General features: G+C 34.6%; 3 protein-coding genes and 1 long non-coding RNA gene across 4 annotated transcripts; 3 read left to right on the top strand and 1 right to left on the bottom strand.

The window, feature by feature from the left end:
• Positions 1-45: 45 nt before the first annotated feature.
• LOC134252241 (uncharacterized) lies at positions 46-2,444 on the top strand. Its single transcript, XM_062734667.1, has one exon. It carries the CDS (start codon positions 100-102, stop codon positions 2,410-2,412), a length of 2,313 nt encoding a protein of 770 aa, XP_062590651.1. The 5' UTR covers positions 46-99; the 3' UTR covers positions 2,413-2,444.
• Positions 2,445-3,653: 1,209 nt separating this feature from the next.
• On the bottom strand, positions 3,654-6,884 carry LOC134252278 (immediate early response 3-interacting protein 1-like). Its single transcript, XM_062734717.1, has 3 exons — positions 6,714-6,884; positions 4,992-5,087; positions 3,654-4,210 (listed from the first exon to the last, which is right to left on the bottom strand). The coding sequence occupies exons 1-3, from the start codon at positions 6,802-6,804 to the stop codon at positions 4,155-4,157; spliced, it is 243 nt and encodes an 80-aa protein (XP_062590701.1). The 5' UTR covers positions 6,805-6,884; the 3' UTR covers positions 3,654-4,154.
• A 1,901-nt stretch (positions 6,885-8,785) lies between these two features.
• Positions 8,786-15,430, top strand: LOC134252245 (uncharacterized protein DDB_G0279979-like). The gene is made up of 7 exons (XM_062734672.1): positions 8,786-8,871; positions 11,589-11,711; positions 13,626-13,697; positions 13,821-13,913; positions 14,142-14,195; positions 15,190-15,357; positions 15,422-15,430. The coding sequence occupies exons 1-7, from the start codon at positions 8,869-8,871 to the stop codon at positions 15,428-15,430; spliced, it is 522 nt and encodes a 173-aa protein (XP_062590656.1). The 5' UTR covers positions 8,786-8,868.
• Positions 15,431-15,462: 32 nt separating this feature from the next.
• LOC134252252 (uncharacterized) lies at positions 15,463-17,211 on the top strand. Its single transcript, XR_009988942.1, has 3 exons — positions 15,463-15,566; positions 15,739-15,779; positions 15,986-17,211. It is a non-coding gene; the product is annotated as an uncharacterized LOC134252252 (long non-coding RNA).
• The last annotated feature ends 584 nt before the right edge of the window (positions 17,212-17,795 follow it).

The raw sequence follows: 17,795 nt of genomic DNA, 5'->3' as shown, positions 1-17,795 counted from the left end.
AAAATTATAAAATATATTTAAGCGTTCTATATTTGTAGGAATATAGTGTCAACGAGTAGTATTTCACAAAGTGGCTACCCGGGAATATGTCGATTTCTGATGTATCGCTCATATAGAGGAAGTGTGAATACTAGTATATCAGAGAGCAATGCGACTTATTCTCAGGACTACAATCAAAAAGAGCAACCCTTGAATGATCAGCAATCGCCACATTTAACTGAAAGCAATGAGAAAGATCGGGAGACAGGTTTGATAGAGAAGGTAGAACTGATAGACAGTCCAAGAATACGTTCCGCAACGGACAGTTCTGAGGATCTCGAGCATTCAGACTCAAATAGCGAGCCCGATTATAATGAAAATATGGAAACCACTGCTCCTAAAGTGTCCAGAAAGAACCCTTTGCCTTCAACTAGCAACAGGGAGTCCATACATGAAAGCGTAACCAAGTGCTCGATTTGTATGAACAAATTCCGAAATCCCAAAAGTTTGCCCTGCTTGCACACGTTTTGTATGTCGTGTCTATCCCGATACGTCACCCAATTCATACAGGAAGATAAGGCAGTCAAATGGAGCGGTTTTCCTTGTCCGACATGTCGAACTACTGCTATTCCGACCGATACAACTGTCGACGCTTCCATGTGGGCCGAGCAGTTTCCAACCAATAATTTCATCTTAAGCGTTATGGACATGGTTAGTTTTGATAAGGCTGAGAAAACATGTGAACCCTGTGACAGACAGCACAAAAAGGGCGTCAAGGCCGATATGTGGTGCAAGCATTGTAAAGTCTGCCTCTGTAGAAACTGTTTGTCATTTCACAATGCTATGTTTCCTGACCATGGACCTGTCTCGATAACTAAGGTTACAAGAGAGCCAACCACGCTATGGGAGGGTCAAAACATGCAATGCACGCGCCACAAAGAAAACCTTAATTTGTTTTGCAACGACCATCAAGTTCTTGCTTGTCCAACGTGTGTTGCAGTTGAACATCGGCGTTGTTTACGAGTGATGACATCAGAGGATTATGCAAAAGAACTGAAATCTACCGAAGAATTGGATAGAGTTGTTCAGCAGTATAGCGAATGTCTGCAAAGTCTAGATGATATAGTGCAAGAAAATTTGCGACAGAGCACTCATATCACCAACAGAAAGCAAGAGATCGTAAGCAAAATCAAGGAATGCAGGCGACAGATCAACAGCCATCTCGATGATATTCAAAATAACTTTCTAGACAAACTAAATGAGACCCACAGAGAGGAAGTTGACAAAATTGACAACCAAGTGCGGGAAATCAAAATATTGCAATCAGCTGTTGAGAATTCGAAGAAAATGGTTGAAGCTACCATAACCTACGGTGGAGATTCGCAGTTGCTGTCAACTATTTTGAAAGCGAAGTCCAACTCTTTGGATTACAAACAGAAAGCCATAGAAACCTCAGAGAAAACCGAAGATGTGGATTTTTCTTTCAAAATGGACAAACAGGTGCGCGATTTACCTACAGTTATACAGGAATTTGGGGAAATAAAAATTGTAAGGGCCAAACGAGGGATCCCAAAGTCTATTTCAAGCATGAAACCAATGTTTGGAAGAAAGGCCAAGGAAATCCATCGTTTCTTTGTGAGGCTTCCATCAGACAATATCGACTGTGTCATCACAAGTGGTCTCTACTTGCCCGACGGACGCCTAATTGTTTGCGATTTCCATAATCGCTGCGTCAAAATGTTCCGAGATACCGGCGTTTTTATAACAAAACTCCTTCTGCAATCTGAGCCTTTCGGTATTTGCAAAGTTGATAATGCTACAGTAGCAGTAACCCAACCGAACGTTCGCGAAATCACAACCATCGCCATTGCAGACGACCAAATGAATGAGGTCAACTCTATCGTTCTTGGCAAAGTCTGTTACGGAATCGAAAAATTCAACGACGAATTGCTTGTACTTCTGCCAATGGAGAAACCACTTCCATGTTTGAATATTATCGAATTGGACGGAACAGTAAACGATACCATAAAGAAAGACAGCGCCGGAAGAGCAATGTTCGAGCACCGACCGTTTCATATCACCGTCAACAAGTACACGAACGAAATCTACGTGACGCAGAAAACAACAGCCGCACGAGACAAGCGTGGTTTGATCCTCCGAGAAGATTTTGATGTGAAATCAGAAATACATCACAAAGATATCCGCTGGGCACGTGGTGTTGACATTGACTTTGAGGGAAATGTATATATCTGCGGACAAACTTCTTCCAATGTCGTGCAATTCACCCCTGACTGTTCTCAATCACGTGCCATCCTGACGACTTCCGGGGGTATTCAGCACCCGGCAGCAATTGGTTTCAACCACAATAAATTCTTTTTGACCGACGTTGGTGATGATAACAGAAACGTATTGAAAATATTTGAGCTGAGTTAAAATCCAAAATTAAGGTGATCCCTTTGACAATAATGTGCATTAATTCTGAATCCTTTAGCATAATACTACATATTTTCAAAAAGAACAAATACTTGTACATAAATCATGACTAGGGTTCAATTTGAAGAGAATGCAGTGTGATTTTGCAAATAAAAATTTGTTTGAAAGAGATATATTTAGTTCATGTTTTATGTGTGAATTTTATTAAGGTGACATTTGATACCAAAAAAATTTTTTGCAAGTAAAAAAATAAGTGTTGCAAATTTCAAAATTTATTCGTAATCATTGGTTTTTCAATTTGAGTTCATGCTTGAAGAGGTGTAAAAAGCAATCTGGATGTGAGAAGACCACGTTTTTTTCTGTAAGATGGATGAAACATTTTCCATCCCTGGGTTTAGCTTTGGTATATGTGAAAATTTTCTGACTGAGACTTTCTTTATCTCTTTAACTTTAAACATAAAATATACACATTTTAACGGAAGAAAAACTGCACTATCATGTGTAATGAGTTTCAGAAAACATAATCAATCATTTTACTGTTGTTAAATCTATTTATGTATACAGTTGAACTTCAGTATCTCGAACCCTTACTCCAGCATGCTAGAGGTTCACCGCAAGATACTTTTGACATGGCGCCGCGTAACAGGAGCGTAGGGACGTTAACCGAGGCTCTTACTTGTAGGAGTACTCGAACCCTTAGATCTTGAATAGCACAATTCTAAGTCATCCTTGGACTTTCAGTAAGGCATGGCATTCTCAATGCTATGTAATTAGCGTCTCTCAAATGTCGACATAGATTCTCATTGGTTAAGAAATTAAAATTAAAAATATCAGCAACTTTAAATTATTCTTGACAACAATGAGACCTCTTTGCCGAAACATTATCATTGAATCCTTGCTACACTTGTTGACATTTGCCCGAATTTCTTTCCCATGTATATATCAACCGTGAATGGAAGGCTATGTAAATATCAGACCCTAATTATGTAAAGTCAAGAATGTCACGAAAGTCCAAGGATAAAAGAATTGTCCTAAAATGGATATGTTGAAGTTATATTGACGTTCCAAACACTAATTTCTTTAATTATTTTACCCTAGATATCTTGAATCCTTGGATTGGATATCTTGAAGTTTTTTCTCAGTCCCATGCACTCTGAGATAATAAAGTTTGACTGTATTTATATTTTTACACCTCTTAATTTAATAAAATCTCCAAATCTAGTCTTGGAACTCCATTCTTATATAATGTAATGAAAAATGATACACATTATTGTTATGTCTTAAGTTAGTATTTATTATACTGAATAATTTATCTACTAAGTTAAAAAATTTAGTGTCACTTTGCACCTTAAACATCCACACTGTATACCTAATACTTCATGTAAAATATACATGTAAATTAAAACCTGTTCTTAACTGATACAACACAAATGTTCACATTTAATTTGGCAGTTTATGGTATAAATAACATATATAATGGATAAGAAATGGTTCAAAAATGCATGAAACGAACCAATTTTTACACCGAATGCATCACATTCACACAGGCACATTAAATATCACAAGCTGCACTGGAAAGGAATTCCCCATATATTCAACATTTGACTATGTAGAAAACTCTCAATCCTGACTATGATCTGCAGCATCTCTCAAAACAAACACATAAGTATGGTCCAATGTTCCTTCCATACACCTGATGGATGAGTAATTTTTAACAGTTGTGTCATGATCACAGTGAGTTATTATCCAAAGACCAGTTTTAGTGCTATCACCACAATGTTTATTCCTATGAGTGGGACTGCAAAATAAAAAGAGATAAGTATTACTTGTGCTTGTATTTTGTAGATGCTCTAGCTGACATTGAAAATAATTTCCGATTGTAAAGTATTGAAATGATCACGCCTTTTGAGGGATTTCAGTGCTTTGAAAACCATGTACACTGAAAACTGAAAGAACGTGTTTTCAGATGCATTAGCTGGATGCAGTTACCTAGATGGACTAAGTGTATTTATCTGTAAAATAGTGTAAAAGATCTGTATTTTAAAATTTTGAATGGGACAATGAATTAGCTTAGAGTTCCAGAAAATTTTGTTTAACAGCATTACTAAAAAGGAAGGAGGGCAGATGGGAATTTAGCATTCTCCAGAAGTTTTTAAATTTCAATACCATTAGTCCATGTAAGCAGATGTTAGTGAAGATTCATTTTTGGCATAATTAGAAAAGATACCGGTACTGAGATTGCTAACATTGCATATTCATAATTAGAAAAGATATTGAGATTGCTAACATTGCATATTGCTAACATTACATTAAGTGCTAAGATGGTAATGCTACCTTAAACAATTTTGTCAAATCACTACTTTCAATTAATTCTTTCTAAAATTAGAAACCTAGCTTTAGTGCTTAATTGCTAACCTTGCATTTTTCTAAGAAAAAAAAATAGGGTAATTTTTTCACAATATCATTTTTCTCCTAGTTATCCATTATCAACTTCTTCACAATAAATACAAATGCCTTAATACTTCTTCAATCTGTTGTCAACATGTACATTATATTGACAAATGGCTATAAATACTTACATCTCATGACGGTTCTAATTGATCGAATAAGATTTAATAATTGGGTTTTCATTCCAGGCTCTTCACCAAATCCTCTTTGATCTGATCCCCATCCAACTAAAAATCAAATACTTGAATTAAAAATTTAATACATGAACGTTTAAAGTAAAAAAAGTATTCTATTGTTATAGTATTCCTGTTATTTAATATTTATAAAGTAGGCCTATTTAATATTTATGAAGTAAACCAAGCAGGGTGAGTTCACCATGCATCGGACACATACCTTGCTTCGAACAACTTTAGGCAATAAACTCTCTTTCAATTTAAGAGTTCCGTGTATTTATTTGTTTCTGTCTTGAAGCTGAAGATTTGAAAATTTTAATGATACCGATTGTTTTTATCACGTTGTGATAAAAATACTCCGAGAATGGCCTTGAAGTTACGTAATATTTTACATCATCAAAGGGGAATAACCAAAAATTTATGATTTTGCAATTTTTAGAGTTATCGTTCTTTTAAATTCGACTTCAACGGAAGACAAATGTACATTAAGGAGTCAGACTTTGGTGAATTTTTTCAAAGATTTTTACATAAATTTTAAAGAAGTTTCTCTTCAATGTTTGTATAATCTTTTTTTAGAGCTGGTTTACACTAGTATGTTCATTTCTCCGTACATCGGACACAAATTAACCATGCATCGGTCACTTTCCGTTGCAAAGGTAAGCACTACCATTTTTATACAAAACCCAACTGACAGCTGTTTTTTGGGGAAATAGAGAATAAAAACTCTATATTTTCAGTCAAAATACACATTATTGATATATTACGTCTAGAATTTGACTCAATTTATTTCTACAAACCAGAGTCTGATAAACCATGAGAAAATGGCGCGAATTACCGCATTAAAAGCATTTTAAAGCATTTCTAAGGCAGAGTGAGTTATCTCGAATCGTTCTTCATTTGTGCAACCATATCATCAATTAAATTTAAGTTGAGGGTTATTTCTTAGATAAAAAATAAAAATATATCCATATCAAGGACTTTAAAGCACTGTGCTTAAGGTATGATATTTTTTCGGTCAAAATACCGTCTGTCTGATGCATTGTAAATAATATCCGATCCATGGTGAATTCCGAGTTATTTTTAAAAACTCGATTTTTGGTGATATTTTCTCAATAAAAGGCATATCACTGTGTCCAAAATTTATATATTTTGATAATTTTCCGTCGGTAGCGATATCACTAGAACTTGTTGCAGTAAAAGGGTGTCCGATGCATGGTGAATTCACCCTAAACGTGACATTGGACCCCACTCCCCCTAGAAAAAACTGACCCCTTCCTTTTTTAATAATACTGAATTGAAAGCATACCATGATATCTGTCCACCCTAATGTACATTTGTCTAGGGTCTGTTTGCCATACTTTTTATGATGACTTGATATTATCAACAGGTTAACAATTGATAATTGGACTGTATATCTTGCAAGAACAAGTCAATGTGATATCATTCTTGACTCCTGTTGCCACATTGAGTATGTATGTTTATGCTGATTTACAAAATTTTCCATATATAATTTTGCATTTTTGCACTGAATACATTCAAATTACTCCCAATTGAGATATTTAATATATCCAAAACGGGACAGTACTGTATAAAATATTGTTCATGATGGACTATGGTGTTTACCAGTTATTTGACACCCAATACATTAATTTTCGAAAATAAAAACAAACGTTACATTACTTTTTGCCAAAAATCGTTCTTCGTGCAATACGCAAACTGCGTTTAAACACAATATTACTGCTTCTATAAGTGAATAAAGTCCAAGTGCCATTTTCCAGATAATTTCTGTCACTCGCAGCGAACTTGTTGGCAAATGATCAATGTAGATTAGCTTCCTTTTGAAAGTGGATGGCTCTTCCCTTATACAAAACGTTTGACTGATTATCTAAAAAATTGTAAAACCTAAGGCGAAACCATATTTATTTCCGAAAAAAAAAAAATGAATCTGTTTACTTCGCGTCTTTAAAATTGTATACTTTAATATAATATAGCAATCCTTTTAAAGTATTTATTGTATTGTTATAAGTTTTTTCCAACTAAGTAAGATCCAGATGTCTTTTATCTCGGGTCGAATTAATTTTAATTCAATAAACATGATAAGTTAAACTGGTTGAAGTGGCTTAGCCATACACAATTTTTCGATTTATTGTATTTGACATCTCTTATAATTGCCTGGAATGAGAATTCTGAAGTTTTTTGTTTATTTCTTTGTTTTCTCAGTAAACCTTTTTACTTTTTTATTAACCAGAATTGGTTCTAATTGATATCAGCTTCTCGTTTACGTGCTTAACTTTATTTTTACTCACTGGTTTCAAAATTTAAAATATATTTCCATCCATTAAATAACTAATTTCATAGGCGTCGGAACCGGGGGTGGGGGGCTTAGCCCCCTCCCCCCCACTTTTTTTTTCCAAATATACTTAGTATAGACATTGAACATTGCTTCGTACATGTAGATGTAGGTTTAGCCCTCCCCCCCCCTCCCACTTTCTACAGACACATCGCAATATAGGTTAAAGAAGGGGAAAGTGGTGGTGTTTGGAAAAAAAATTTTGGTACTGAAGTTCGAACCTAACACCCCCCCCCCCCCCGCTCCCAAACGAAATAGGATATTCGTGTTTGGGAAATAGACATTTCCCCCCCCCCCTTTTTTTTTTGCTTGTCAGGTTTTTTTGCAGGTACGTGTATAATTTTTTTTCACTAAGCCCCCCCCCCCCCACTTTCAATTTGCTTCCGACGCCAATGCTTATTTAGAATATTCAAACCAACAAGAGATAATGTCATATACATGTATTTCTAAAAAGGTTTCCATACAGTTTTCCATCTCCTTTCAATAAAATATGTATGAATGGAATCTCATTTTATCTCAAGGCAAAGTGATCGTGAACTAAATATTTATCAATAATCAAGAGATTAAAGAATTCAGATTTATCAGACCAAACATTGAAAAAAAAAATCTAGTATTTGCGTGCATATGGCATTGCTCGAAATTATCAAGACGCGTATTATCAGCCACATCCCCACCCTAATACACGTACAATTTGATTTTTTTAATCGTCAAAAGCGTTCCGGCCCTATAGAAAATATTCCTTCCCCATCAAAAATCAGAAATATGACAAGGCTTCAGCTGGCTACGAATAACAAACTACAAAAAGAAATATTTTATTCTTTTCTTTCTGATCTTGTTCTTTTTCTTTCTATTCTTTTTGTTGTTTACGGGTTAGATGTCGTGTTCACGAGACGGTCAAGTTACGAGTTGAGCAGCTAGAGACCAAAGTTTCAATGACCTTAAATTTATAAGGTATGTTAAATTTAAATTCAAATCTAAATAAGTAATTATAATTTGAGTTGACGCGAATTCATTTAAATTTTATTTATTTATTTATTTATTTATTCATTTATTTATTTTATTCATTTTATTTATTTATTTAATTTATAAATTTACTCAATTAAGTAATCAATTTTGCATTATTACCCGGAAAATGTTTTAGAAAGTTTCTGAAATATATTTAGAATACGAAGTCTTAATTTAAAGATTTTACAATGAAAGGAAACGAAAGGTTTATTTATTTTAACAACTTTTTAAAGATATTTTTATATACATATAAAAATGACCGTTTAAAATGAGATCTTATATGAATCTATTTGGAATAATAAAAAAAGTCGCATTGAAAAACAAAAAACAAAAAAATATCCCTTTGTTTTGTCCGAAATTAACTAAATAGTCTGTTATATTATTCGAGTAGGTATGGTTACGTCATTCATTATGACGTCACAATAGACAAAGATCTGATAGGCCTCAGATGTAAAGATTTTACAGTGCGGTAAAATCAAAATGGTAAGTATTCAAGCTTTCTGGAAGTGTTTACGAATTTAACTAGATTCTATTTAGGTATATATGAATGGTTTATTTCGTAGGACAACGCATCAACATTACTTTCAATAGTGAGTTTTAATGATGTAAAGTTATCTTATTTTGACTTATCTATTATGACGTTACAATCACCAAAATATTTTATGGAATGGTGTCTTCAAGGATATATTATTTTATTTTTTGAGCCGACTTGGAAAGAGTTTTATATATGATCTCTTCTATGTACGTTGTATATATGTTAGGGCTCAGTCACACTTTAACGGATATTTCTAACAGATGTTATTTTATCCTACCCCCCCCCCCCCTTGCTTCTGTTTCTTGTACGTTTTTTATTCTGTGAGTGCATCCCGTGTTCGGTGACGATCATTTTATCCAGCGGTAAGTTTTGATACATGTTTGTTCAAAACTTGGAGCCCCGTGGGGATCCGGGTTAGAATAGGTCCTCAGTACCCCCTTGCTTGTCGTAAAAGGCGACTAAATTGGGCGGTCCTTCGGATGAGACCGTACAGACCGAGGCTCCGTGTCACAGCAGGTGTGGCACGATAAAGATCCCTCCCTGCTCAAAGGTCGTAAGTGCCGAGCATAGGCCTAAAATTGCAGCCCTTCACCTGCAATGGCGACGTCTCCATATCAGTGAAATATTCTGGAGAGTGACGTTAAACAGTATACAATCAATCAATCAATCAATCAAAACTTTTAGGGAGAGGGCGTTATAAGTATTCAGTACTTGTGCTCAATCCCTTTGTAATTATATTACAATAAAATATGTTCAAATCAATCAATCAAATCAATCAAATCAATCAAAACTTGGAACGGACATCATCGGACTAAGGTTTCTGCTACAACTGCTGTATATCTGTTTAAAGTACGGTATATCCGTTTTAAGTACAGTAAGCATGCGTTTTGTGAGTCTCCTGTACTTGCCCGTTCTGCATACATTGATGTTCGCACTGGACATCTGTAACAACAAGACAGAATTGAAGACGGACCAAGCGACAGTTAACCTTGCGTTCTAAAACTGTCTCTCATCATATGTTAACCATTGTTTTATACGGTAGCAATCCGTTAGTTGGTCGGTGCTTATACGGTATATGTATGTTTGTGTTTAGCCTTGATGACTCCCTTTTTAATTCGTTTGACTTCCAGTAACTAACACTTAAGGAATGACTCTAATTCTTGGCCAGATTATCGAGTATAGTATGGTTTGGGTCAGTTTACGCTTTTTTATAATCCGCTTCGCGGATTATAAAAAAGCGTAAACTGACCCAAACCATACTATACTCGATAATCTGGCCAAGAATTAGAGTCATTCCTTATAATTTAATTTTAAAATAATTAAACAACTGGGGATGTAAAATTGTGTTGTTTTTATTAGTTCAAATTTACCGCGCAATAATACAACCGTAGTAACGGAAGTGATGGGAAGCAAGGGGAGGTAAAAACTGATACATAGATCTAGCAGCCATGATGCTTGTTTACATGAGGTAAGATCGAGCAACTGTTTGAAGTTAAAGGTACATTCATTAAATCTGGAATTTTTCATGAATCCGAAGGACTGGAAATGAGGGGATTGATGGATACAGATGATTCAGCTGGTTGTCAAGGGGGTGTGTCCCCATACCAAACCAGATTATACAAAATGTTATGCGTTCCTTTTTGGAAATCAACCAATGAGAGACAAGAATACAAACAGAATTAAATTATTAACAAATAAGACACTATCAAATAAGGTGTGACTGCTTGTGCTCTTGTGGATCCAGTTTATTTAGGTAAAAAATCAGCTGATAATAAGGATAGTTATTGGGGGAATATACCAATTCAACTTGAATAAATAAATAACAACATATTATACCCACAGGTACTTGTGGACAGGACCCCCCCCCCCCCCGATATTCAACCCCGGGGCTTATTGGACATTTTTTTTAAAAATTATATTTATTACACTCATTCATCATGTGTACAATATAAAAAAATCGTCAAAACCCCAAAAGTAAACAATCGCTCCACAAAAAAATACCCCACTATACATTATAAGGGAGAAAGGTGTGCCACTCCGGTTTCAAATTTCCCTAAGTAAAAGCAACGGAAGTGCATAGAGAATATATGATAAAACCCGAGAGAGATTATTACGTCAGACAAAACTCTCTCGGACGTTATCCTAAAAAGTAAAACATTCTCTATGCACTTCCGTTGCGATTATCTGACTGGAAAACTGTTTAAGGAGATAATCAGATATTGTGGGATTCTTACGAGATACAGAGTTAATCCGATAGCATGCACTAAGACAGAAATATATGCAGAGACGATGTGAATCGACATTTTAGGTTGAAATAAAATAAATACATGTTTTTAAACCCTAAGACCAGTGGGGGTACAACGTAAACAAACCGGAGTGGCATACCTTTCTCCCTTATAATGTATAGTGGGTATTTTTTGTAGAGCGATTGTTTTGGGATTTTGACTCATATTGTACACATGATGAATAAGTGTAATAAATATCTTTTTTGAAAAAAAAATCCAATAAGCCCCGGGGTTCAATATTTGGGGGGGGGGGGGGGGTCCTGTCCACAAGTACCTGTGATTATACCTGGGTTAATTTTTTTTACGAATAAAATAGAATTTGGGGAAATCTTCTAATTGTCTTTGAGTGGCTTAAACATGTTTTTCTACCCTATATTTAGGCGGAAAAGAACACTGACGATAACCCTGAAAATCAGACACAGGGCAGCGATGAGAACCTGTCGACTTTCAGCACTGGCAGACAGTTCATCAGAGATCTTAGAGAAAATCTGGATGAAGAACTTGTAAGTAAAAAAAATTCATTTCGATTGTACAAGCACGAGGGATTTGGGGGAGGGGGTTCCCTCTTATCAGACATAACTTTTTCTTCAGAAAATGTTCATTGAAAGTTTTAACACCCTAGCCCTTTTTTGGTGCAGTATAATCAACCGAGGGTAAAGTAATCTGTTTGAGAACGAGTTTGATAATGTCCATCCCGTCGGATAAGTTGAATTTTTTCCCTCTAGATGCCCCCTTTCAAAAACGATGCTACGTCACTGTAGTATATCGATGAATCTTTAGTGAGTGCATCATAAAAACTTGTAATCAGCACTCACACGATTTTAGAAACATATTTCCTTGCAATTTCTATTTTATTTTGTTATATCTATCTAAATTAAAATTGCATGTACTTTTCTTTATTCGCTTTCATTTTGAAAACAACTCAATTTTCATGCACATGTACAGTACTTTTATGATGTAGATAATTCCTGTTGACGTGCTGAAAGTTATTTTTTCAGATCTATACGATTATAAAGAATATGGAATGAAAATCAATTGAACCATTTAACTAGAAAAATTATGATAATATTCTTTCACGTGAGCTTTACTGATCACTCGTTGTCCATCTGTCTGTCTAGCTGTCCGTCCGTCTGTAAACTTTTCAGATTTTCAAACTTCTCGAGAACCACTGAGCCAATTTTAATTTAAGTTGGTACAAAGAATCTTTTGGTGAAGGAGAGCCTAAATTAATAGAACGAAGGATCAGGGCCTCTTACAAAGGGAAATTACCAGATTGGGGTAATTAAAAAATCTTCTCATCTGGGTCAGGAAAGCTGAAACATTTGTGAAAGAATTATGAGATAGTGTAGATTCTAAATTGTCAAAAGCATATATATGACATCTGGGGGTTGGATGTAATCACAATAGGGAATCAAATTTTTAGATTGAAATGTATAGTGAAAAATTCAAAAAATATTCTTCTCGAGAACCGCTGGGTCATAAAGCTGAAACTTATGTGGAAGCATCCTGAGACAATGTAGATTATAAATAAATCGTATCATGACCCCAGGCCGTAGGGGGGGGGTCACAATAAGGAATCCATTTTTTCCAATGAAATATAATGAATATTTTAAAAATCTTCTACTTAAGAACCACTAGACCAGAAAATCTGAAAATGATCGTTGAAGCTTTCTGAAGTAGTGTAAAATTTAAATTATTCCAATCATGACCATTGGGTAGGGTGGGATCGATCGCAAAAAGGAATCAAACTTTTTCACTGAAATCTTAAAAAACTTCGCATAAACCACTGGGTCAAAAAAGCATAATATATGGGAGCTTTCTGATGCTGTTTTGATTATAAATTGGTCAAATCATGATCCTTGAAATGAGACCACAATAAGTATAAGAAAGTGTGTGTGTGTGTGGGGGGGGGGGTTAATCTGGTGAAGAACAGCACCAATGTTACTCATGCGAGTGTTGTGGCCCATGGGCCTCTTGTAAGAACTTGTCTCGAAAAAAAACTGTACAACTGGAAGAAAAAATGAATGTGAAAACGAGACTCAGTCAAAAGTAGTTAATGGCCGAAAAAGTTGGCCAAAGTATTTCCCATTTATCAAGTTCTGCATTGACCAACGGGTTTGACAAATATTCACAACTCTTGTGAGAGGAAACGTATGTACAAGTTTTCCCATTACTTTTTTTGGAGAATTTTGCTTATTAACAAGAATTCATATTAAAAAATATATGCTAGTAATCTTAGAAAATATATATGTCTATCTATTATCATGCAATAAAATTTTTCAATTAATTGTAGAACAATTTCTTTTTCTATCTAAAATTCAATGGTATCTTGAGTCTTACCAATGGTATAATGGCATACTCTTAATATGGTAAATGGTTTTGACACAATTCATATCTCCTTCTATAATTATTTATAGCCATTCAGTCGCAGGAGAGTGGCTGAATTGCGTGCACCATTCATGCACACACAGGAAGTAGGATCGATTCGGGTATGTGAACATACGTCTGTAAACTCTTTCCTATAAAAATTGCTGAAGAACTTATAATAGTATAACATTTATCTTAATTGTAGAATTTAATTATTTTTTTTAATTGAAAGCTTTTCTTTGCAGGAAAACAAAGTATGGAAGGTATCTCAGGATGACCACAGATGGGGAATCTTTGACCCCTACGCAGACGACGAACCCAGAGACACCAACACCAGAGTACGCTTATTAAAAAGGATCTTTAAAAAAATAAAAAAACGATAAAATTTAAATCCTTGGGATTTTAACAAAAGGGGTGAAATTTTAAAAAAATCTAATTCAGATCCTCAAGATTCTACCAAAAGGGGCGAATTTCAAAATTTAATAATTTTTTTTACACCAAGAAATTTTTCAGTTATAATATAATAAAATAATATTGCATTGCATCTACTATATTTTTTGTTTCAGCGCCGATGGCTTACAGCGATGATGTCTCGGTTAAGTAAACTACGACCTCAGCAGGTATTTTATGGGACACTATTTCATTTTTATTTTGATACTCAGATAACTAATTTTCCTTATCCCTTCAAAATGAAGCTCTAGAAAGGAAAAGTAATGTAATGAGTCTTCCAGCTCTCCCTTTTACAAAAAATAGACTAACAGCGTGGTGCTAAAGTGATATTTAAACCTCTAACCCCCTTTTAAAAATGTAAGATGTTGCACAGAAATGTATGAGCAAATATATTCCCTGTGCAGATTTTTTTTAATACTGTTTGCAGCCAGGGTTGAAGATATTTCAATTATTTACTAATTTTTAATTATTTTCAAAATTAATGTTGCAGTTTTATCATAAATAGTTTGAACGAAGTTGCAGAAAAAAGAAAATGTTTCTAACTTAAAGATATAACAAGGGCATCGCAAAGCGGAGCGTCCTCTTGCAAAGAGATTATAAATCAATTCCGATGCAAATTACGTCATTTCCGTTTTGCACAGTCCAATTTAACACATACACACACACCCTCACACACAAACCCTATTCAGCTTACATACCCCATGTACCCTCATAAGCGCATTACTATAGTTCCTACGATGTAAAGTGCGTTGCGAGGGGATTAAAAACTATTTTTAAAAATAAATAATTATACCTATAATCGGTCAATGATGCAATATTGTAAACTTTTATATTTAGCGGTAATGTAACGTTTTTTGTAGCGGTAATGACTATGTAGCGGTCATGAAAATTTCGAAAATGTAGCGGTAATGATACGCAACCTTAAATTTCTTTTTACATAACTTTTTAAATTATTAAAAATCACCAGCATGTACTCTAATCTTATCCACGAGTTTATGCTGACACCATAATAGACACGTGAACTTGATAAACTATTGCTTTGACTGTGCCCCCAGGTTGTTCTATTAGAAAAATCTACAATAAAGCTCATTGCTGGTTTTAAACTCAGTATTATGACTTTATGAAGAAAAAAACTTAAATATAACTTGAATTTTTAAATGTTAGAATAAAGTGGAGGATGTGGAGGGGGAAAACCCAGTAATAAAGAAGGAAGAGAAAAAAGAGGAGGAAAGAGAAATTAAAGAAAAGAAGAACGGAAAAGAAACAGAGCAGGGAAAAGACAAAAATGCGGAGGAAAAGGAAGAAGGACAGAAAGTTTCCGAAATAGTAGAGGTAAGTTTAAGTACTCTAACAATATGTATGAAGGCAGGAGATTTTTTTAAAAAAATAAATTCAGTCATGGTGAATTTAACTAAATACTACATGGATTTTAGAAGGAGAAGAAGGGAAATGGAAAAAAGGAAAAGAAGAAGCTAAAGAAAAAAGACAAAACAGACGATGGAGATGAGGAAGATGGAAAGAAGGATTCTAAACCAAAAGGGGTAATTAAGTTTGAGTATGACGGCTCTCATGATATGAAATAATTTTGTTGCCACAAAAAATGTTAAAAATACTATCGAAATACTGTTGTAATTAGAAGGATAAAATTGTGAATGGGTATGTCCTTAGAAGAATTTAGAAAACTGAGAAAAGATTTTTTTTTTTACATTTCAGAGAATGAGACGATTTTTTGCCTGCCTTTGCTGTTGCCTTAGGTGAGTAAAGAAAAAAAAATATTATTAATAATAATACAAAAGTCATGTATTTCATCTTTTCTCACATAATGTCACACGATGTTGTTGGTAAATAAGCTGGTATAAATTAGTAATAAGAAAAAAATTATAGATGTCTCTCTCTCTCTCTCTTTCCTATTGTTAATAACACAACATTTTAACACATTGTTTTGTTTGTTTTTTTACAGGAAAAACGGAGAAGACTAAATTAGACCATCTGCATAACGTCGATAATTTTTATGATGAAGATAATTTTCAGATTTTTTAATTAGGAAAATGAGCCACCTATTTAACGTCGATTGTTTTTTTTTAATGATAAAGATATTTTTCAAATTTTTGTGACCAAGAAGGAGAACCATCTATATAACGTCGATAATCTGTTTTTATTAGCTAATCTGAGCTCAAGTGAGCTCAAAAACGCCCTCTGATCGAAATGCGTCCTTTGTCTGTCCTCGTAAACTTTTTACAATTTCATCTTCTTCTCCAGAACTAGTGGCCAAATTTCAACCAAACTTGGCACAGAGTATCCGTAGGTAAAATAAAATCAAATTTATGCAAACGAAGGGCCACGCCCTCTTTTAAGGGGAAATAATTACAAATTAGTAACAGATATTAGAAATTAAAAATCTCAAGAACCAATGTGCCGGTAAAGATGAAACTAATGTCACCCTCAGGTAGTGAAGATTCAGGTTTGTTCAAATCATGACCCCCAGAGCAGGAATGGGCCACAATGGCGAATTATAGTTTTACATAGGAATATACAGGAAAAGTCTTGAAAAATATAATCTACTCAAGAGCAATGCCATGCTTAGGTATATTTATAGATTGTGTATATTCAGATTTGTTCAAATCACGACCCGGGGGTAGGGTGGAACCATAAAGTAAAAACTTATAGGGAAAATGTCACAGTTAGTCTAAGAAATGAGCATCTATATTAAGTGTAGATTCAATTTTGTTTGAATCATAGCCCATCCCCCTTTTAGGGATAGGTTGGGTCCACTTATGCAGTGAAGCTTTTCATAGTTGAACTGCATGATTTTTGCTAGTTTTCCTATCCACGGTGCTCAGGTGAGCGATGTGGTTCCATAAGCGTTTTGTGATAAGGGTGATTTTCACTTGAATGACCACCTACACAACCTTTATTGTTTTGTATTTATGATAAAGATGATTGTTAGATTTTTGTAAGCAAGGAAGTGAGCCACCTAAATAATATCGATTGTTTTGTGTATCTGATGAAGATAATTTTCACAGTTTTGTGGCCAAGGAAAAGAGCCACCTAAATAACATGATGATTGTTTTGTATTTATGATAGAGATAATTTTTAGATTGTTGTAACCAAGGAAATGAGCCGCCTGAATAACATCGATTGTTTTGTTTATATGATGAAAATTTTACATTTTTAAGACCAAGGAAATGAGGCCCCTATATAACGTGATTGTTTTATTTTTGTTCGGTTTCCTGTGTTTGTTTTTTTTTTGGGGGGGTGTTTCTTTTGTTTTGTTTTCATGATAAAGACAACTTTCACATTTGGGACCAAGGAGGGGACACCCGAACTCTTTTTTCTCGCAGTTCTTTATTTGGCAGTTAATTGTTTTAAGTTTTCTTCTTTCGGACCTTAATTTGGAAATTTTCCAGAATGTAAGAGGCTTGGAGACAGATCTAAGGTTCCCATTGCTGACCAAACAAGTCTATTCTAAAATGTTTCTTTGGCTTTTCCGGTCTGGGGAATGAATTAAGCCAGTGATACACAACACTGGCTTGATTCACCAGAGCAAAATTACTTCAAACATTTTCGGAAACTTTCGGCCTTCTAGGGAGGACCTGTTCCATGAACGGAGGAACGGGCCTTCACTATCAAAAGCATTAAATTGTAAATACCACATCCATTTAGAGATGTTCAAAGTTCCGTTGTCCTCTCCTTTCAAAAAAATATTACAACATATTAGCTTTTCATGATATTTTTAGTAGTTTATGATGCTAATTAATTTTCATATGATA

This window comes from Saccostrea cucullata, unplaced genomic scaffold (assembly GCF_032062105.1).
Source record: "Saccostrea cucullata isolate Sc308-1 unplaced genomic scaffold, CSIRO_AGI_Scuc_v1 ctg130, whole genome shotgun sequence".
Lineage (NCBI taxonomy): Eukaryota > Metazoa > Mollusca > Bivalvia > Ostreida > Ostreidae > Saccostrea > Saccostrea cuccullata.
Note: the sequence above shows the minus strand (reverse complement) of the source record. Positions and strands in the feature narration are given on the sequence as shown.